The sequence below is a fragment of the Miniopterus schreibersii genome, assembly GCF_964146895.1.
Source record: "Miniopterus schreibersii genome assembly, chromosome: 15".
NCBI classification, from domain to species: Eukaryota; Metazoa; Chordata; class Mammalia; order Chiroptera; family Miniopteridae; genus Miniopterus; species Miniopterus schreibersii.
In genome coordinates this window covers 48999407-49016875 of record NC_138115.1, presented here as the reverse complement: position 1 = coordinate 49016875, position 17469 = coordinate 48999407, and the positions used below count along the sequence as shown (strand labels likewise).

The 17469-nt window shown below is 49.7% G+C and overlaps 1 protein-coding gene across 1 annotated transcript; it reads left to right on the top strand.

Annotated features, from left to right (window-relative positions):
* The first annotated feature begins 28 nt into the window (after positions 1 to 28).
* On the top strand, positions 29 to 16703 carry LOC308567881 (serine protease 46-like). Its single transcript, XM_081159968.1, has 10 exons — positions 29 to 127; positions 2656 to 2682; positions 3306 to 3453; positions 3918 to 4192; positions 4766 to 4929; positions 5266 to 5365; positions 12066 to 12243; positions 12350 to 12609; positions 13371 to 13534; positions 16280 to 16703. The coding sequence occupies exons 1-10, from the start codon at positions 37 to 39 to the stop codon at positions 16532 to 16534; spliced, it is 1662 nt and encodes a 553-aa protein (XP_081016094.1). The 5' UTR covers positions 29 to 36; the 3' UTR covers positions 16535 to 16703.
* The last annotated feature ends 766 nt before the right edge of the window (positions 16704 to 17469 follow it).

Here is a 17469-nt window from a genome sequence, read left to right as displayed (position 1 = left end):
CGCGTCCCTGCCGTCGCCAGGTGACGCTCCGGGGCCATGGCCACCTCGCTGCGGGGCCTGGGCGCTGGGCCTGGAGGCCCGGGCTGCAGCCTCCTGCTGCTGCTGCTGCCGCCGCTGCTGGACTCGGGTGAGGCGGCTGGTCCCGCCTCCCTCCCCACCCCCTCCCACCCCTCCGCCCTCTCCCCTCCTGCCGCCCTTCCCCCTCCCCACCCCAAACCGCCCTGGAGGCTGGGAGGAGCCCGCTGGGCTTCTGTGACCCACTCACCCCCGGTCACCTCTCCTCCACTGCCCCTCCCGGAATCTCGCCAGGGCTGCCAGCCTGCCGCCCTCTCTGGCCTCCTTCCTCAGGCCCCACGTCCTGCAGCCTCCTGGGGGGGGGCACCCCTGACTTTTCTCCCAGCCGGTCAGTGCGGACCATCTGGCTAAGACCCAGCCACCGTCCTGACGGCATCCTCAGGCCTCTGATGCTGCCCCTCACCCCCAGGCGCTCTGAGCTTCCCAGGCAGCGGGCCCGCTGGAGGCCCCTAGGCGTGTGGTCCCCATCTAAAGAATGAATCCAAAATCCGTCTTCTACCCAGACCCTCTTTTCCAGCCCAGTGCGCCTGCCTCACGGGCGGCTGCTTGGCTCGCTCAGTGGACACGGGCCCTCGGGTGCTGTCGCCTTGGCTCCCTCCAGCCCCCAGGGGCCCCTCCAAACCTGACTACTCCACACTGTCCTCACCCATTTAGAGACAAGCCCCCTGTTCAAGGTCAGCCTGCTGGCCCAGCCGCGGACCGCGGGGCGCCCCCTGCGCTCCCTCCGCAGCCTCTCTTAGACCCTTCCCCTTGCATTGTTTCTTCCGTCTCTTTCCCCTCACTGCCAGCTTTCTCAAAATAAGCATTTGCACTTCACGCTTCCTTCCGGTGCCTCCTTACTCCCCACTCAATCCTTAGCCCGTCCCTGGCACGTCTGCCTGCCTTACTGTCCGCGACCTTCCTACTCCCTCCTTTTTCATTCTCTCTAGACCCCCGGACACCTCTCCTTATATTGTCACTGGTGAAGGGGTTCTTGTTTCCATCCCAGGATAGAAATCAAGAGAGGAGGCCAAACAGATTCAAAAGGAAGTTTACTGAAAAGGGGAGGGAGGGAAAGGAGGAAGGGAGGCCTGGCTGCACCGGGGAGCGCACCCTGACAGAGAGCACGGCCCCTGGACGGCTGCCAGCGGGGGTCTGGCATTGCCTGGTGCGGGTGCAGACACATTGGTTTGGGGAGTGCCCGAAGAGAAACTTTAATTTTTAAAATTTTTATTTTTCACTTGAAGCCTGCAGTCGATATCCTTTTGTATTAGTTTCTGATGCACGGCATAGTGGTTGGACAATCATGTACGTTACAGAGCATCCCCCCCCCCCCCCGATATTTCCAGTACCCACCTGGCACCGTAAATAGTCATTACAATATTATCGAATTCCCTGTGCTGCAATTTATATCCCTGTGACTGTTCAGTAACTACCAACTTGTACTTCTTAATCCCTTCACCTTTTCACCAAAGAGAAACTTTAATCTTATCTAGGAGAGGCTCAAAAAGTGACTGAAGGAACTCCCCAGCCATCTAAGAGAGGCTCAGCCTGTCTCAATTCTCCCCACCCTCACCTCTCCTCTCCTCTCGGTCCCTCCCAGCCGCCGTGCTGTTCATCCCTGACGTATTGGTGTTCCCTAAGGTGCTGTCGGGTCCCCTCTTCACTGCTCCCTGGGTGAACTCACTTGCCCCGGGCAGTGAGCTGCCATTTATGCGACACTGCCTCACGTGTCTGGATGAGCATCCGCCTCCTGGGCATCTCCACCTGAGTGACCCAGAAGCATCTCAGCTGCTTGGGAGGCCCTCAGCTCCCTACAGTCTGGGTTCTCTGACTCTGTTCTCTAACTCAGTGGGTAGCAGCCGCTCGTCTCTAAAGTCAGAAATGGGGAGGGGAGTTATCCTAGACTCAGCCTTCTCCCCAAGTCCCACCTCCAGGTCGCTCACCTGGCTCTCCGTGTCTGTTCTCACTGCCGCTTCTCCATTCAGACCTTGCATTTCTTGCCTGGTTTCTGCAGAGCCTCCGGTGGGATCTCGCTGCCCTCAATCTTGTCACCTTCCTATCTACTCTCCTTGCTGCCTTCGAAATGCAAGCATAACCGTGTCGCAGCTCCACTGGCCTCCCTCTCCCTGTCTCCACTCCCCTGGCATCATTTCTTACCATCACAGGCCTTGCCCCCTGTCCTCCGGAGCCTCGGGCATACACCAGGGTCTTTCTTTTGTATGGAATGTCATTGTCACTTCTCACTTTTGTTTTACCCTCTCCTCTTTAAGTCCTGGCACAATAACCCCTCTTGCCAGAGCCCCTCTGCTACTACTTCTGGGCCCACCTGACATCGGTGGCCCTAGCCCTGCATTGCTGTCCCTCAGGTGATTTGCTTACTTCTGTCTCCCCTGCTCACCAGCATGGTCCTTAAGGACAAATACAGCACGTATCTGTCTGCTTACCTCTGTCTTCACCGGCTCTGGGCTCCAGGCTGGGAATGGAGTGGGAGGTTAGGAAATGCTTGGTGAATGAATAAGTGAACTAATTAATGAAAACGCACCTCTTCGCTGTCTCCTGTCATGACCTGTCTCTCCATCTCTGCCCTTTCTCCTCCAGGTTACATAGAAGATGATGACTTATCAGGTAGGTAGGGTGAGCCCCTGCTGCAGAAGAGCCTCAGTTCCCGGGAGGGAATGTTCTACAGAGGGTCACCGTACAGTGTTGATGGGTCTGTAGGAAGCAGGAATTCAGTGTCAAGGGCCTGCTTGCTTACTTTTTTTTTTTTAAATCCTTACCTGAGGATATTTTTTCCATTGCTTTTCAGAGAGATAGAGAGAGAGAGACAGAGAGAGAGAGAGAGAAACATTGATGTGAGAGAGACACATCAATTGGTTACCTCCCGCGCGTGCCCCGACTAGGGCCAGGGATCGAGCCCACAACCGAGGTATGTGCTCTTGGCCGAAATTGAACCCCAGACCCTTCAGTCTGTGGGCCAGCGCTCGAACCACTGAGCCAAACTGGCCAGGACCAGGGCCTGCTTTCTAAAGGCTAGCCTGTGACTGCCAGGACACACAGACCTAACAGTGTGGAGGAAAGCACATCAGGGCCTCCCGTGGGAACACAGAGCCTCTTTGGATTCAGCCCAGGCTGTACCCTGTCAGGCGTTTGCAGCCTTGTGCACGTTGTCCCAGGGGTATCTTGGTCTCTGCCATACTTATCTTCCTCTGTGTAGTCACTGTGTCTCCTTGGCACGTTTGTTCCTAAAGCTTGTGGCAAACCCTGGTGGTCGGAGGATGTGAACATGGCCCGCCACTGGCCCTGGGAGGCGAGCCTCCGAGTGGAAAATGAGCACGTGTGCGGAGGGGTCCTCATTGACCACAGATGGGTGCTGACCGCCGCCCACTGCATCCAAGGGTGAGTGCGGCCCATGCGTCCGGGGCCTGGAGACCCGGGGCTGCAATAGGCCTGGCCCAGCTTCTTCGGTTCTGCTGTGAAGCCACATGAGAGTGGGAAAGTAGGAGGAGTGGGAAGGGATGTCTCGAACAGGGGAGTCACGCTCAGGATCTCACAGGGGGCCAGGAGCCCCACGCAACGAAAACCAAATGCCACACAGGGTAACGGACGAACTTAGTATGGACCTCCACCCCTCACACATCAAAACATACATGTAGACCAACTCCTACATACACAACACGTGGACCAGGCCACCTTGAATCAACCTGAACGGTGGATGGGGAGGCATTCACAGCTCTGACTCCGTCGGCCCCCAGGCTGGATTAGCAGGGCGTCTGCTGCGGGAGAGGGTCCTTGGCGGAGGTAGGAGCATTGTCAGCTTGGGACCCAGACATCTACCAGGTGCGGCTCTGTGTCTCCTGTAGCACCAAAGAGTACTCAGTGACTCTCGGCACCTCTGAGCTGAAGCCCACGTACCCCAGGACGGACATCTCGATCCTTGTGAGGGACATCATTGTGCACCCCAAGTACTGGGGCCGGACCTTCACCATGGGCGATGTTGCCCTTCTCCGGCTTCACACTCCTGTCACCTTCAGCAAGCACATGCAGCCCATCTGCCTCCCGGAGTCCAGCTACAACCTGAAAATTGGGACGCAGTGCTGGGTGACCGGCTGGGGCCAGGCCAAGAAGCGCTTCTTAGGTGAGCAGGATGGGCTGGGGGTGGGGTGCGGTACCACAGAGGGTGCAGTCAGTTCCTCCTGGGGTCTTGCCTGCTGGGCCCCCTATGGCGCCCCTCAGGAAGCTCGTGGCCTCCTCTGTGTGGTCACCGTTACCTCTGGCCCCTGGTCCTTGGATGTGTTAGGCCTGCTCCTCACGTGGGAACCCCTGTCCATCGCTGTGGGCCTTCCTCCAGGCCGAGCCATGCCGGGGCAGGGCACGATCACTCGCCTCACAGAAGCTCCGAGTCAGGGAGTCACAAATTTGCTCACTCACTCATCTGTTCACTTGACAGACTTCAAGCATCTGCCACACGCGAGCATCTGCCAGCGTGTACCCCGGGCATTGGGAACACGCGCCCCGCCTGCAGGGAGCTCATCTCTGAGTGTGGAGGGGGTGCGGCCTCACTGGGAAAGACTTGCCAGGGGTGTGGGATGAGCTCTGTGAGGGGACGGGGCTTGGGCGACTCTCTGGGATGGAGGTGACAAGACACTGGGGAAAGGCCAGGGCGAGTGGAGTGAGGGGTTAGTTCCCAACCCCCTGGGCTTCCCCACAGCCAACGCCACGCTGACGCCACAGCTGCAGGAGGCCGAGGTGTTTGTCATGGACAACCAGAGGTGTGACCAGATTTACCGAAAGAGGTCCCGCATCCCCCGCGTCCTCCCCCTCGTCACGAGGGACATGATCTGTGCCACCAATTATGGAGAAAACTTGTGCCCTGTGAGTTTCGGGGAGGTTCTGGGAGCTCTCCATTTGTTGGGAACAACTCCCAGGTGGGGGGAAGTTCACCGGGGAGGGGTTTGCTTGGCCTCCCACCTCATCGCCATTACCAGGCAGTGCTCTGCACCCATCCTTCTTCCCCTGTGACTTCGATTTTGCCTAATATTCTGGGACAGGGTCTCAAACTATGGAGCAGAAGGAGGTCCCCAGGTAGTGAGACCCTGAAAGGGTAAAAGGATCTTCCAAGCGGAACTCAGGGTGGGCATTCTGGGTCCTCTGGATTCCCTGGGTCCCATCTGGGCCCAGAGCCTCTGTCACACCTCTCTCTTTGCCTAGGGGGATTCTGGGAGCCCACTGGCTTGCGAAGTCGAGGACAGATGGATCCTGGCTGGGGTGTTGTCCTGGGAGAAGGCCTGTGCCAAAGCACGGGATCCAGGTGTGTACACACGCGTCACCAAATACAGCAAGTGGATCAAGAGTCAAATGAGCAGCCGGGCTCTCTCAGGCCCCTGCACCTCCACGCTGCTCCTTCTCCTGTCCTGGCTGCTGCAGCCCCAGCTGGGCCCCTGATCGGCCCCCTCCCTCCTTCCTGCTTTGCTTCTGCTGAATGGGGCCAGGTCAAGGTTAGACCAAGGTCATGCATCCGTGTTCAACCAGAGTCAAGGTGGGGACAGAGTGGCCTCTGGGAGACCTGGTCCTGCTTTGGCATCCCAGTAGGGAGGGATGCGGTGGATGACTAGGCCTTCGGTGACCAGGAGAAGGGAGGCGTGGCCTAGAAGGGCTCTGGAATTGGGGCCCAGAACAGCAGCGATTAAATTTGTGCAAACGTGAGCTGGTTCTGTTCTCTTTTCTGGGTGGCCCTGGTTGTTGGGGGTGGGAGAGCAGGGTCTCCCGGGGTTAATTCTACCAGGTGGTTTCCCGTGTGGGGACTGATGGTTTTTGCTATATCACTGGTGCTAGGGCATAGGGAAAGGGCTCGAGGCCCCAGTCTCCTCCTCTGTGAAGTGGGCGTGCTGGGAGGGAGCCGTTGGAACACTCCCTGTAGGCTGACAGTAGGAAGGACCTACAGCGCTCCAAATCGGCTTTTAGTTTTTCTAATGGTATTTAAAAATGGGGATTACGAAGTATTACATGTTCATGGCTACATTTTTTCTTCACATTAAAAAAAATTATAAGCAATATCTGAATACGACCCTGTGAAAAAAATCAGAAATACATGTAAAGACTTCCCCCTCTCATCCATCCCACCACAGTACTGCTCCCTTAACCAGAAGTAATCATCAATAGCATCCCTAAATAATGTATCTTTATGATTGTAAATAAATGATTTAAAATATATGTATTATTCATAACTACATTTAAAAAAAATTAGATGCCTCGAAAGCCCATGTCAGTACCTAGAGTGTACTTTTACATCACGCCTGTGTCTGTGCCATGTACTGGAGGCTATTTAACCTTGGCCCATTTTTTAGGCTATTTCTGATTTGTCAGCATTGCGACAGTCCTGAACACCCTCCTGCATGCACAGGGTGGGGTGGGGTGGGGACAGTCAAAGGAAACACAAATTTAATCATTTTGGATGAATATTATCAAATTCACCCCTCCTCCAAATTTTACTAGTTCACATTCACGCCTGAAGTATTCTAGAACGAGTTTCCCCTTTTGCTGAATGTGGACATCATTAATCTTTAAAACTGTCCATCCAGTGGTAAAAAGTTATAGCATTGCTGTTCTGTGTTTTCTTGATCAGAAAAGTGTTTTCTCATGTGTTTATTGAAAAACACATGTATACCTTTTCTCTAGTAAATTCTCTGTTCAATACTGTCGACAATAAGATAAAATAAAAGTCCTCTGTTCACGTACTTTACCTATTTTGAAAATTGGGTGACTTATCTTTTCTGATGGAAGATCTTCATCTTTTCTGAGTATTAATTTAAGCCTTTCTAAGTTTTACAAATATTTTCTACAGTGAGCCACTTGTTTTTAGAAATATGTGGAATGAATGGGTAATGTTTCCATAAAGACTTAAAAATTGTAACAGAGTCAAATCAGCCTTTACTTCCTTTATGAGTTTTGTGTGTTCCTTAACATGGCCTTCTCCATCCCCACATGACAAAAGCTGTCTTTCTGTATCTCTCTTAATATTTTGATAACTTTATAGTTTGAGTAACTGTATAATCTGTCTGAAATTTCTGTGTATGTATGGTGTGAGGTGGGGATCTGTTTCCAACTGGAGGACCAGCTCCATTGAGACTGGTTTTGGTGGGGTCCACTCTTTGCCTGCTGATTTGAATGTCCATATTTAATGAACTCTCAATATACTCGTGGGTATGTTTTTTGAAATCTTTATTATTTGTCCACTGTTCTGTTTGTCCCTGGGTTAGTGCTGTACTGTTTCAATCAGCTTTATGTTATGTTTTGTTAAATGGTAGCAAAAACTGTTCTCTTCCTTAAAAAAAAAAAATATTGCCTAAATCCAGATTTTCGTCTATTTCTTAGATGTTTTCAAAAAAACCATCTGGTGTACTTTTGTTGGTTAGCTTTTTGGTATCCATCCTTCCCACCTATTACCCCAGGTCCTGGTCAGCATCCCACGCCCTCTGCCATGCTGCTCAGGTTCTTCAGGGGGCAGCTATCACATTCCCAACTCCCAGGAGGGGTGGCTCATAGGCTTCCTGTAGTCAGCAAGGTCCAGTACCCCAGCTGCCTGGGGTACTGGTGGATTGTCCCAGTCAGCATCGGGCATGGTTAGAGGACACACACACACTCTCTCTCTCTGAATGTAGAGTAGGAGGCGGAAAGATGTGGACTGTTGACAAACATTTTTCAACATGGGGACCGACTCAGAATGAGGCCACCACTGAAGAGAGGAGACAAATATTTTAAGCCTGTTTGAGTGGAAGTTTCTCTTACTTGGGAACTCCTGAATGGTACAGACTAACTTTCTGTTTTAGTATAATCAAACCTGCTTCTATTTGTTCATTTTATTTTATTAAAGCTCATTTAGATTTAGTAATTCCAGCCTTTTACTTTTGAGGGATTGGTTTTACTCTTTAACTTCTTGAGCATGCTCAATTCATTATTAGAGACTTCTTTGGTTTCTAATATTTTCACTTAATTTCATAAAATTTCCTCTGAGTCTTACTTTGGCTATATTTCATAGGATTTGATACGTACTGACTTTGTAGTAATTCATTTATATATAAGTATTTTTTAAAAAAATATTTTTTATTAATTTTAGAGAGAGGAAGGGAGAGAGAGAAACATCAATGATGAGAGTCATTGATCGGCTGCCTCCTGCACGCCCCCTACTGGGGATCAAGCCTGCAACCCGGGCATGTGCCCTGTCCGGGAATTGAACAGTGACCTCCTGGTTCATGGGTTGATGCTCAACCACTGAGCCACACCGGCCAGGCCATTTTTATATTTTTAATTTCATACTATATTTCTTATTTAACCCAAGAGTTAAATAGAAGGGTGCTATTTAATTTCCTGATGGATAATTTGGGGGAAGGGTAGAAGCTTCTTCTTTTTCTCTATTAAAAATTACATCACAATATGGACTTAATTATTTCTGCCTTTCGGAATTGATTGAGGTTTTATTTGTGCCCAGTAATTGGTCGTTTTTAGTGACTGTTTCATGTGCATTTGAAACGGAAGTGTGGTGTGTTTTGAAAGGGAGCTCTAGCTGTAAACGGGTTGGATCAGGCGTGTCGATTGTATTATTGAAATCCTCTTGACACTTCCAATATTTTATGTCTGTATAATCCTCTGATTTCGGAGAGATTTATCACAGGAATTAAGACTGTCTTCTTGCAGTTATAATAATTCTTGCTTTGTTTCAAAGCTGTTCTGTTAGGAGTGCAAGGTTCATGCTTCCTATACCATCTGGGTGGGGTGCATGCCCTATCAATATGAAATATGCCTTCGTCCTATTTAATATTTGTTTTTTCAAAGACCTGGCTTATATCATAGAGTTCATTTCTAATTCTGCTGTTCTAATCAATTAGGATATAATTCTATATTTTGTACATGTTTCCTACAGATTTTCCTTGGGCTTATTTTGTACCTTTTATAGTTTCTTGATTTGAGCATTTAATTAGTTTATTTTTATTTTTGAAAATAAATTTAAGGTTATGTATTTGCCTTGAACATACTCAGTACGTTTTTTTATTCATTACTTTAATTATTAGTATTTTCTAATAATTTCTAATAGTTTTTAGAATGTCTTTATTTCCTCAGATAAGTTAAGAAAGTTTATTTTAAAATTTTCAAATAATTTGGTTTATTCTGCTTCCTATTTTGTTACTGAATCCTTGCTTTGTTGCATCATGGTAAAAAGTGTGAGCTGGGCTAGTTCAACATTTAGGGAAGTTACTGTGGTTTCTTTGGTTGTTGAGTGTGCGGCTGATTTTTATAGAGAGTTCATTCCCCAAAGACTCAGAGTCGGTTGAAGACTCTCCCGCTCTAAGTGCGGATTTTCAGCATCTCGTGTAGCGCTGGTTGATTCCGTTTTACATGTTCGATGCCATGTTATTGATGAACAGAACTTTATGATGCTATATAGCCATTGTAACTTTAATCTTTTTCCAACATAAAATAACTTTCTTTTTCTGGTTAAAGCTTTAGTCCTGAGTCACATTTTTAGAGATTAACATTGCCACTTCTATTTTCGCTTCCGTAGACTTAATAATTTTTGCCTGGCTTTTTATTTTCAACTGCTTCATGTCACTTTGTTTTAGGTGGGTCTTTAATAAGTAGCATGCGAGTAGATTTTTTTCTGCCTGATTTAAGAATCTTTGACTTTCGCCCAGCTGGTGTGGCTCAGTGGACTGAACATTGTCCCAGGCACTGAGAGGTCACTGGTTCAATTCCCGGTCAGGGCACCTGCCCGGGTTTCGGGCTTGATCCCCAGTAGGGGGCGTGCAGGAGGCAGCTGATTAATGTTTCTCTGTCATCAGTGTTTCCATCTCTCTCTCCCTCTGCCTCCCTCTCTCTCTAAAAAATCAATAAAAACATTAAACAAAAAAATCTTTGACTTTTAGAATTCTTTTGTATTCACCTTGGTGGTGATAGTGGATATGCATCTTCATTCAATTCTCTTGTATTGTTTTATCGATTGTTCCCCCAAAGTATTTCCCTCTCCCCCTTGTCCTCCCCCCACTTCCTCCCAGAGGAAATCTGATTGTAGGGATAATCATTTCCTCGATTCTCTACCATGTATCCCTAAAAGTAGCTTGTTTTGCCTGTCTTTGAATTTCATATAATATGCACCTTTTTGTGTCTGGCTTCTTTCACTGGAAAATATGTTTCTGAGACTCCCCGTGTCACTGCCTGCCCATGTGGCTGTGGAGGACTCGGCCTCCATCCCGCCCTTGGTGGCCGTCGTGTGTTGCTCCGCTCGGGCTCTGCCCGGCAGCGCTGCCGTGTCCCCTGCTGCGCACTGCTGGCCGTTGCCGGGTGGCACAGCCAGGAGCCGAGCTGCAGGCTGGGGGGTGGGCACATCCTCTGCTCCCCTAAATGATTCTGAAGCTCTCCACAGTGGTGGCCCCAGTCCATCTCCCCAGCAGTGCGTGAACTACCTTGTTACCCCAAGTCCTCGACAGCACTGGCAACGCGGTGGGGCAGGAGTCAGCTGTCCTCGTGGACAGTGTGAGGAGCATGGGATCCTTGGGAGGGATCCTCAGTGGAGCGATGTGGAGGGGCCCCAAGATGTAATTTATTGTTCAGATTTATGAAGACCTGGGCCTGCATCTGCTTCCTCTCAGGAAACCACCTTCCCAGGCCCAGAACACCCGGCCTCCCTCTGCTCGGGGAGCTCTCTGGAAAATGCAAAACCTGTGGAGAGAAGGGAAACTAGTTCCAGCTCAGTCCCCCACAACAGCCATCCCTTTCTCTGTGCCTCAGTTTCCTTACTTCCAGGAGGACCATCAGAAGGGCCTCATAGAGAAGCTTGGATTGGGCATTAGGGATGCCTCACAGGCCAGACACCTGTTGCGGTCGCAGGCTCGGGATTGGGCACATAGAGATACCTCCAAGGCCCAGGGTGAGCCCAGGAGGCACTGTCATGGGCCAGATGCCAGGTGCTGTCCCAGGCTCAGGGTCAGGCCCAGGAGCACCATCTAGGGAGGTGCTTGGCAGCAGTGTCACGTGGTGCCCTGGTGGGGCCTCACCATGACCACACTGTCCCTTTTCTGCTAGCATCCTAATGCTGTCCCAGCTGGGCGAGCCTGCAACCCTGGGGCAGAGGCCCACTCCTGGTTACCCTAAATAAACAAACCACGAGTTCTAGAACTCCTGCATGTTGGAGATACCCTGCCCCTACATTCCATGCTGAGGACCAGCGGCGCTGGGCACCGGCTTGCCATGGCATGTGAGCCAGATCTGGGCGTCACATCTCCATTGGCTTTTGGCAGACTCGGGAATCCACTCTATGTGGAAGGTAGGGCTTTGGGACATGGGACAGGGACAAGAAGGGTCTGCTCACCTGGGTATCAGTGTCAGTTGTCCTCACACCTGATGGATACATCTTCACCAGACTGCGTGGTGCGCGAAGCCTGGAGACCCAGGCAATGTTGAGGCAGTTCCAGTTTGCAGGGTGACATGAACATGAGGGAAGAGCTTTATTAAAAGCTGGGGGACAAGCTAACTTCCATGGGAAAGATGAGCTTGTTTGGGAGGCACACTCTAGACCCAGGACTTGTGATGACAATGACATGAGATGACTGCTCATGCTACGTAAGGCACTGTTCAGATGCTGACATCCGCACCCTGGGAGGTGTGTTTTGCCAGCATCTCCATCTCACCATCGGAGACCAAGGCCCAGAGAGCTTAAGTGACCTGTGGAGCCAGCATCCAATACCAGTTTTCAGTAGACTCTTTGGGAGTGGAAAGTATGGGGCCCCACTTGGCAGAAGGTCTCTGGGCACACACCCGAACTGACCATGGGTATTCTTGTGGGGCAGCCCTGGCTTGGGTCACCTGCCAGCTGCCCATGTGGCAGTGGCTGCTTGGGACAGCTGCAAGGCGGCTCCCTCTGCCTCCATACCTGCTGTGAACAGGGGTCTGAGGGCTGCCTTTGCCACCTGAGCGTCTGCACGGGGCTGGCATGGCCCCTTCTCTCTCTCTTTCCTCAGAGCCCTTTTACTGGGGCTGTGGTCAGACCAACATGTCCTGCAAGGTGGTGAAGGGGAAGCTGGTGGAGGTAGGCAAGTGGCCGTGGCAGGTGAGCATCCTGTTCCTGGGCATGTACGTCTGCAGCGGCTCCCTCATCCACCACCGGTGGATCCTCACGGCTGCGCACTGCTTAGAGAGGTCAGTCAGGGTGGCAGCTGGTCCCCAGGGGGACCCTGGTGAACCTGGGGTTCTGGGAGTAGCGGCCTTACTGCTGGTGATCAGCCTCCTACCCATGGCCCTGCAGGTCCCTGAATCCCGACCAATACTCTGTGATGGTGGGAGTCCAGCACCTCCCAGAAAAGGGCACTCGTCTCCCGCTTGCTCACATTGTGATTCATGAGAATTTCAAGAACCTCATAGCCAACGACATTGCCCTCTTGAAGCTCAAGGACCCCGTCCTCTGGTCCCCCCTTGTCCAGCCTATTTGCCTACCTACCACCAATCTCAGGCCATCTGTTGGAACCTCGTGCTGGGCGATCGTGTGGGGACGTACAGACACAAAAGGTGAGTGGAGGCAGGCAGAGTTTCCAAAACACTTGCCTCTTCAGAACACAACTTCGCCATGGGCTCATTCATTCATTCCTTCATTCACTCATTCACTCCATCAGCAAACATTTCCTGAACACCTAATGCGCTGCACACTCTCCTGACCTCTGTTGGTAGGTAGGTATACACAGTGCTCTAGTGTAGAAGACACTCGTGGCTTGCATGGACAAAATGCCTAGCCATCCCCTTGCAGCATGGTAGGAAATTAATCTTTGACTATTAGTGGGCTTCCCTGTCTGGAGGTGGCACAAGTGCCATGTCTAGGAGGTACTGAGGCATTGGGCAGCCGAATACCTGTTACCTTGAGATACCAATAATTTCTGGAGGTCTGCTCCTGTTGGTGTCACTCAGGGGTTCTAGGATCTAAGAGCCTTTGTGGGGTCCTGACTCCCAGGAGATGCTACACTCTGGGCTCTAGGGTCTTGCCACCTTGCCAGGTAGCCACGGGACAGTGCTCAGCCCTTCACCCTCATGGACCCTGAATTACTGGAGTAATTCCTCATTTAGTGCCTGGATGTCACTCTAAGCCCCTTGTGAAACTTTTGTTTAGCCTTTTTAATAAACTTGGGCTTTTTCAAAAGTCAGGCTATGGACTGGGCCTTTAAAAATCACCACCCCAGGAAATGGCCCTGCTCCCCACATCTGGGAATGAGGATAATCCCAAGATAAAGTTGTGCCAAATTGTTGAAGGGATGCTGAGGCAAGATCTCTCTCTTTAGTGACCCCAAAGCCCCCCTATAGTCTTCAGGAGGTGTCTGTCAAGATAATAAAACATCAGATCTGCGATCGGCAGTACCAGTTCCTCTTCTTGAAGGGCCAGAAGAAGTTTATCGGGAAAGAAATGCTGTGTGCCAGCTCAGAGTGGGGCGCAGACTCTTGTCAGGTGCGGAGTGTGTGGCCCAGGGCAGGGAGGGGGCTTTTGGGGACATGCCTTCCTTTTTACATGAGACCTTATACAAGTTCTCCCTTCTCAGGACTTCAGCTTCCCAGTCTGTAAAACCAGGGTGAAAATATTCTGCTCCTGTCCACAATGCTGGTCTTAGTGGCAATACTTCCAAGGTCATTTGAGTGTGTTTGAACATCAATCAGTCGTGCCTGGATCTGAGCCAGGTGCTGGCGAAACCAGTTTTGCATATATGGCCTCATTCTGTAAACATGCTTCTGCTTCTTGCATCTTTCGTTCAACTTCGTTTTTGAGATACGTGCCATAGTGATATGTGCAGCTCTAATTCATCGATCAGCTCTATCTACAATATTCACTTTGGTGAATATGCCACAGTTTATCCATTCTACTACACTGAGGTAGTTTCCAATTTTTTTCATATCACAAAGTCTGCTCCTCTGAATATTCTTACACACATCTCTCTATTGACATGTTTCAGAATTTCTCCATGGGCTGTGGCCTGCAAAGAATTGGTGAGTCAAAGGCTGTGAAAACCTTCATCTAGAATAGTCATTGCCAAATTGTTCTCCAAAGTGATTGTATTAGTCTATACTCTTACAGTAGTGTTTGAGAATTCCATTGTTCCATATCCTTGCCAACTTTTGGTATTGTCAGACTGAAATGTTTTCCATTCTGATGGATGAGAGATAGTATCCCATTGTGGTTGCAATGTGCATGGCCCCAATTACCAGTACAGTTGTGTGTCTTTTCATGTTTCACCATTTGTGGTGGTTCTTCTATGAATCTCTTATTCAGATATTTTGCACATTTTTCTGTTGTTTGCCTTTTTTTCTATTCTGTGTTCATTGTGTATGTTGAAAACACCTTCTTCCAGTTTTTGATTTATCTTTTCATTTTATCTTGTCCTTTGCTAAACAGCAATTTAGATTTTATATTAGTCAAACATATATCCATGCTTTCCTTTCAGACTTATGCTTTTTGTGTCTTATTTAAGAAATCCTTCCTTTTCTCAGGGTCATAAAGACATTTTCCTATATTTTTTGCCTAAAAGTTTTGAAATTTTGGTTTTCACATTTAGGTCTTGAATTCACAAGCATTCATTTTGTGCTGGTGTAAGAGAAGTGTCTGTTTTTATTTATTTCCCTGTATGGACTACCAGTTGTCCCAAAGCCATTCAATGAAAAAAACATTTTCTGTACTGACTGTCACCTCTTCTCTCATAAATCAAATGTTTATATATACATAGGCCAACTTCATGAGTTGGACACCTAGAGAATTTATTTTTGGTCTTTTTTTTCTTTTCTAGTACTAGTATTTGATACTACAAATTTTCCTCTAAACACTGCTTTAAAAAAGAAATAGAAAATAATGAAATAAACATTAAAAAGTTTAACTACATACCAGGCCACCAAACAAGTCTTAACACATTCCATATAACTGGTATCACTGTAGAACTAATTCTGTGACTACAGAGAAACTGAGTTGGAAGTTAATTACAAAAGCAAACAAGCAAGCACACATTTGGAAATGTAAAAAACCCCACACACCTCTGGCTCAGGTTTTTTGAACCACCCAGACCATGTGAATTCAAGTTGCAAGTTCACATAAGGGCTGGTGTTCCCAGCTGATTCTCTTGAGAGACCTCACTTGGAAGATGTGGTCCTTTTTTGAAGGTGTAGCCTTTTGCTAGAGGTTTCCTCTTAGGCTCCCCTCCTTGAGCAGCCAGGATTTTGCCTTTTATCTCCTGCACCCATGAACAAGGCTGTGAAAACCAAAGCTCAGTGTCACTGGGTTTGGGAAATGGCCTTGGAGCAAAAGCCATCTTTTGGGCTTTGCTGACAAAGCTCTTGGTTCCAGCCCTCTTCTGAGTTTTGGACTCTGGGGAGTCTATTTTCTTGCCAGCTCGCTATGCATTTAAAGTGACAATTTGAAAAAATCTTGTGTATTTAGTTATCTTCAGCAAGGTTGGGTAGGTTAGCAAGCCTTTCATACTGTTGGAAGCCAAATGCTGAGAATTGATATTATTACCTTGTTTTAAGTTGACTCATCCAAGAACAGTGATATCTTTGTTCATTCCTATAGGTCTTCTTTTATGCTTTTAGGTATAGTTTTATTATTTTTCCTTAAGTGTTTATGCACTCTTCATTAGCTTATATCCTGCAAATCTTGATTTGCATTATCTTACAAAAATCTCTATCATTTATATCTATATCTATATAGAGAGAACCATTTTTCTGGTTTTTCTAATTTATGAAACTTAATGGTACAGAAGAGTGTAAAAGTTTTTGGAAGATCATAAACCCACCATGAGCAGAAATAACAGAGGTCACCTTTTGATTGATCTGTGCTGTTGTAAACATTATTCTTATACATGCTTTGCACAAAAAAGAGTAGGGGTTGGTTTGCATTTCCAATAGCTCACTCTGCAAGCAGGATTGCAGGAAAGGGAAAGGTCAAGGGCACCACCTTGGAGGCCTACCAGGAGCTAAGGAGAGGGGAGAGGGAGGAGGCCAGGGAGTTGTGGTCAGAGTAAGCAGGAGAATGAAGGGCGAGGCTAGCGTGGTCCCGACCTTGGGCCCCAGTGCGGGTTGTATCATCAGGAACAGCAGAGGCCTAGCCCAGCCCAGGCTAAGGCTATGGCCTAGGCAGGGGCAAGTTCATCCAGGGCCTCCTGCTGAGACCGTCCCGCTGCCTCCCTTATGGCTCTCTTCTTCCCCTCCTCAGATGAACTCCGGCAGCCCTATGGTCTGCCAAGTGAACAAGACCTGGGTTCAGATGGGGGTGGAGAGCTGGAGCTTCAGCTGCAAGCAGCACCACTACCCGAATATCTACACCAGCACCTCTCTCTTCACCCAGTGGATCCGGAGGCAGATCGGGGACGTGAAGTTCATCAGCAGGGCCCACTCCGCCTTCCTGAGCCCCGTCTTCCTCACCGGCTACATTCTGCTGGTCTCCCTGGGCTCCCTGTGGCTCCTTTGAGCGGTGTTTCCAGGGTGGTCATTCCCAGAGGCAGGTGCTTCTTCCTCCCCTTGGCCGCCCTCAGGGGAGTTGGAGACTGGAGGAGTGCAGGACCCGCGGGCAGAGTGCCCTCGGGGGAGGGCCCAGAGCCACTGGTTTTTCAGTTCAATAAATATACTTTTGCACTTTTTTTTTTGACCCTCACCCTACGATATTTTTTTCATTCATTTTCAGAGAGAGTGGAAGGGAGGGAGAGAGAGAGAGAAACATCGATGTGAGATTCAGGCATCGATTGGTTGCCTCACGCAAGCACCTCAGGCCTGGGGATAAAGCCTGCAACCCTTAGGCTCACAGGCTGATGCCCTGACCACTGAGCCAAACCGGCCAGGGCTGCTTTTGCACTTTTGGCCACAGAAGTCATCACCTTTGTTGCAGACTCTGGCTGGAACCCTTCAGAGATGGCCCCACATCAGGTCCCCATGACCCTCACCTGGGTCTCTGACCAGCTGTTTCCCTCAGGCCTTCCTGCGAGGGCTGGCCTCTTCCTGAGACACAAAGACCAGACCTCCACTGTGGACCTTGTTCCAGAAACTGAGCCTCTCCCAACCCTGCATGTCCCCCTGAGGGTCTCCAGAATCTGCCCAGTTTCTCTTCTCTGCCCGACAAGGGTGGGTGATGATGGCAGAGGGGGAGGGCAAGGCAGAATGCTGCATGGGGGGCCTGTGCGAGGCGACTGCACCCTGAGCTCCCGAGCTGCCTCAGTGACCTCCATCAGACTCTGGAGAGCAAGGACAGGCTGGCCCGAGCTGGCCAGAGTCCTGCCCGAGTGTGGAGGGAGAGCAGGGGTCCCTCAGACCGGATGGGGTGCAGGTTCAGAGTGCACGGCTACCCTTGGCGTGTAGGGCCCCAGAGAGGTAGTGGGGTGCCTTGCTGTCTTCCCAGAGACTGGAGCCCTG

Excerpts from the sequence above, each read along its gene's own strand:
- LOC308567881 (XM_081159968.1), top strand. The coding sequence starts at position 37 with ATGGCCACCTCGCTGCGGGGCCTGGGCGCTGGGCCTGGAGGCCCGGGC. Across the intron at positions 4,930-5,265 it reads ATGGAGAAAACTTGTGCCCT|GGGGATTCTGGGAGCCCACT; the intron begins GTGAGTTTCGGG and ends CTCTTTGCCTAG. Across the intron at positions 12,244-12,349 it reads GCTGCGCACTGCTTAGAGAG|GTCCCTGAATCCCGACCAAT; the intron begins GTCAGTCAGGGT and ends ATGGCCCTGCAG.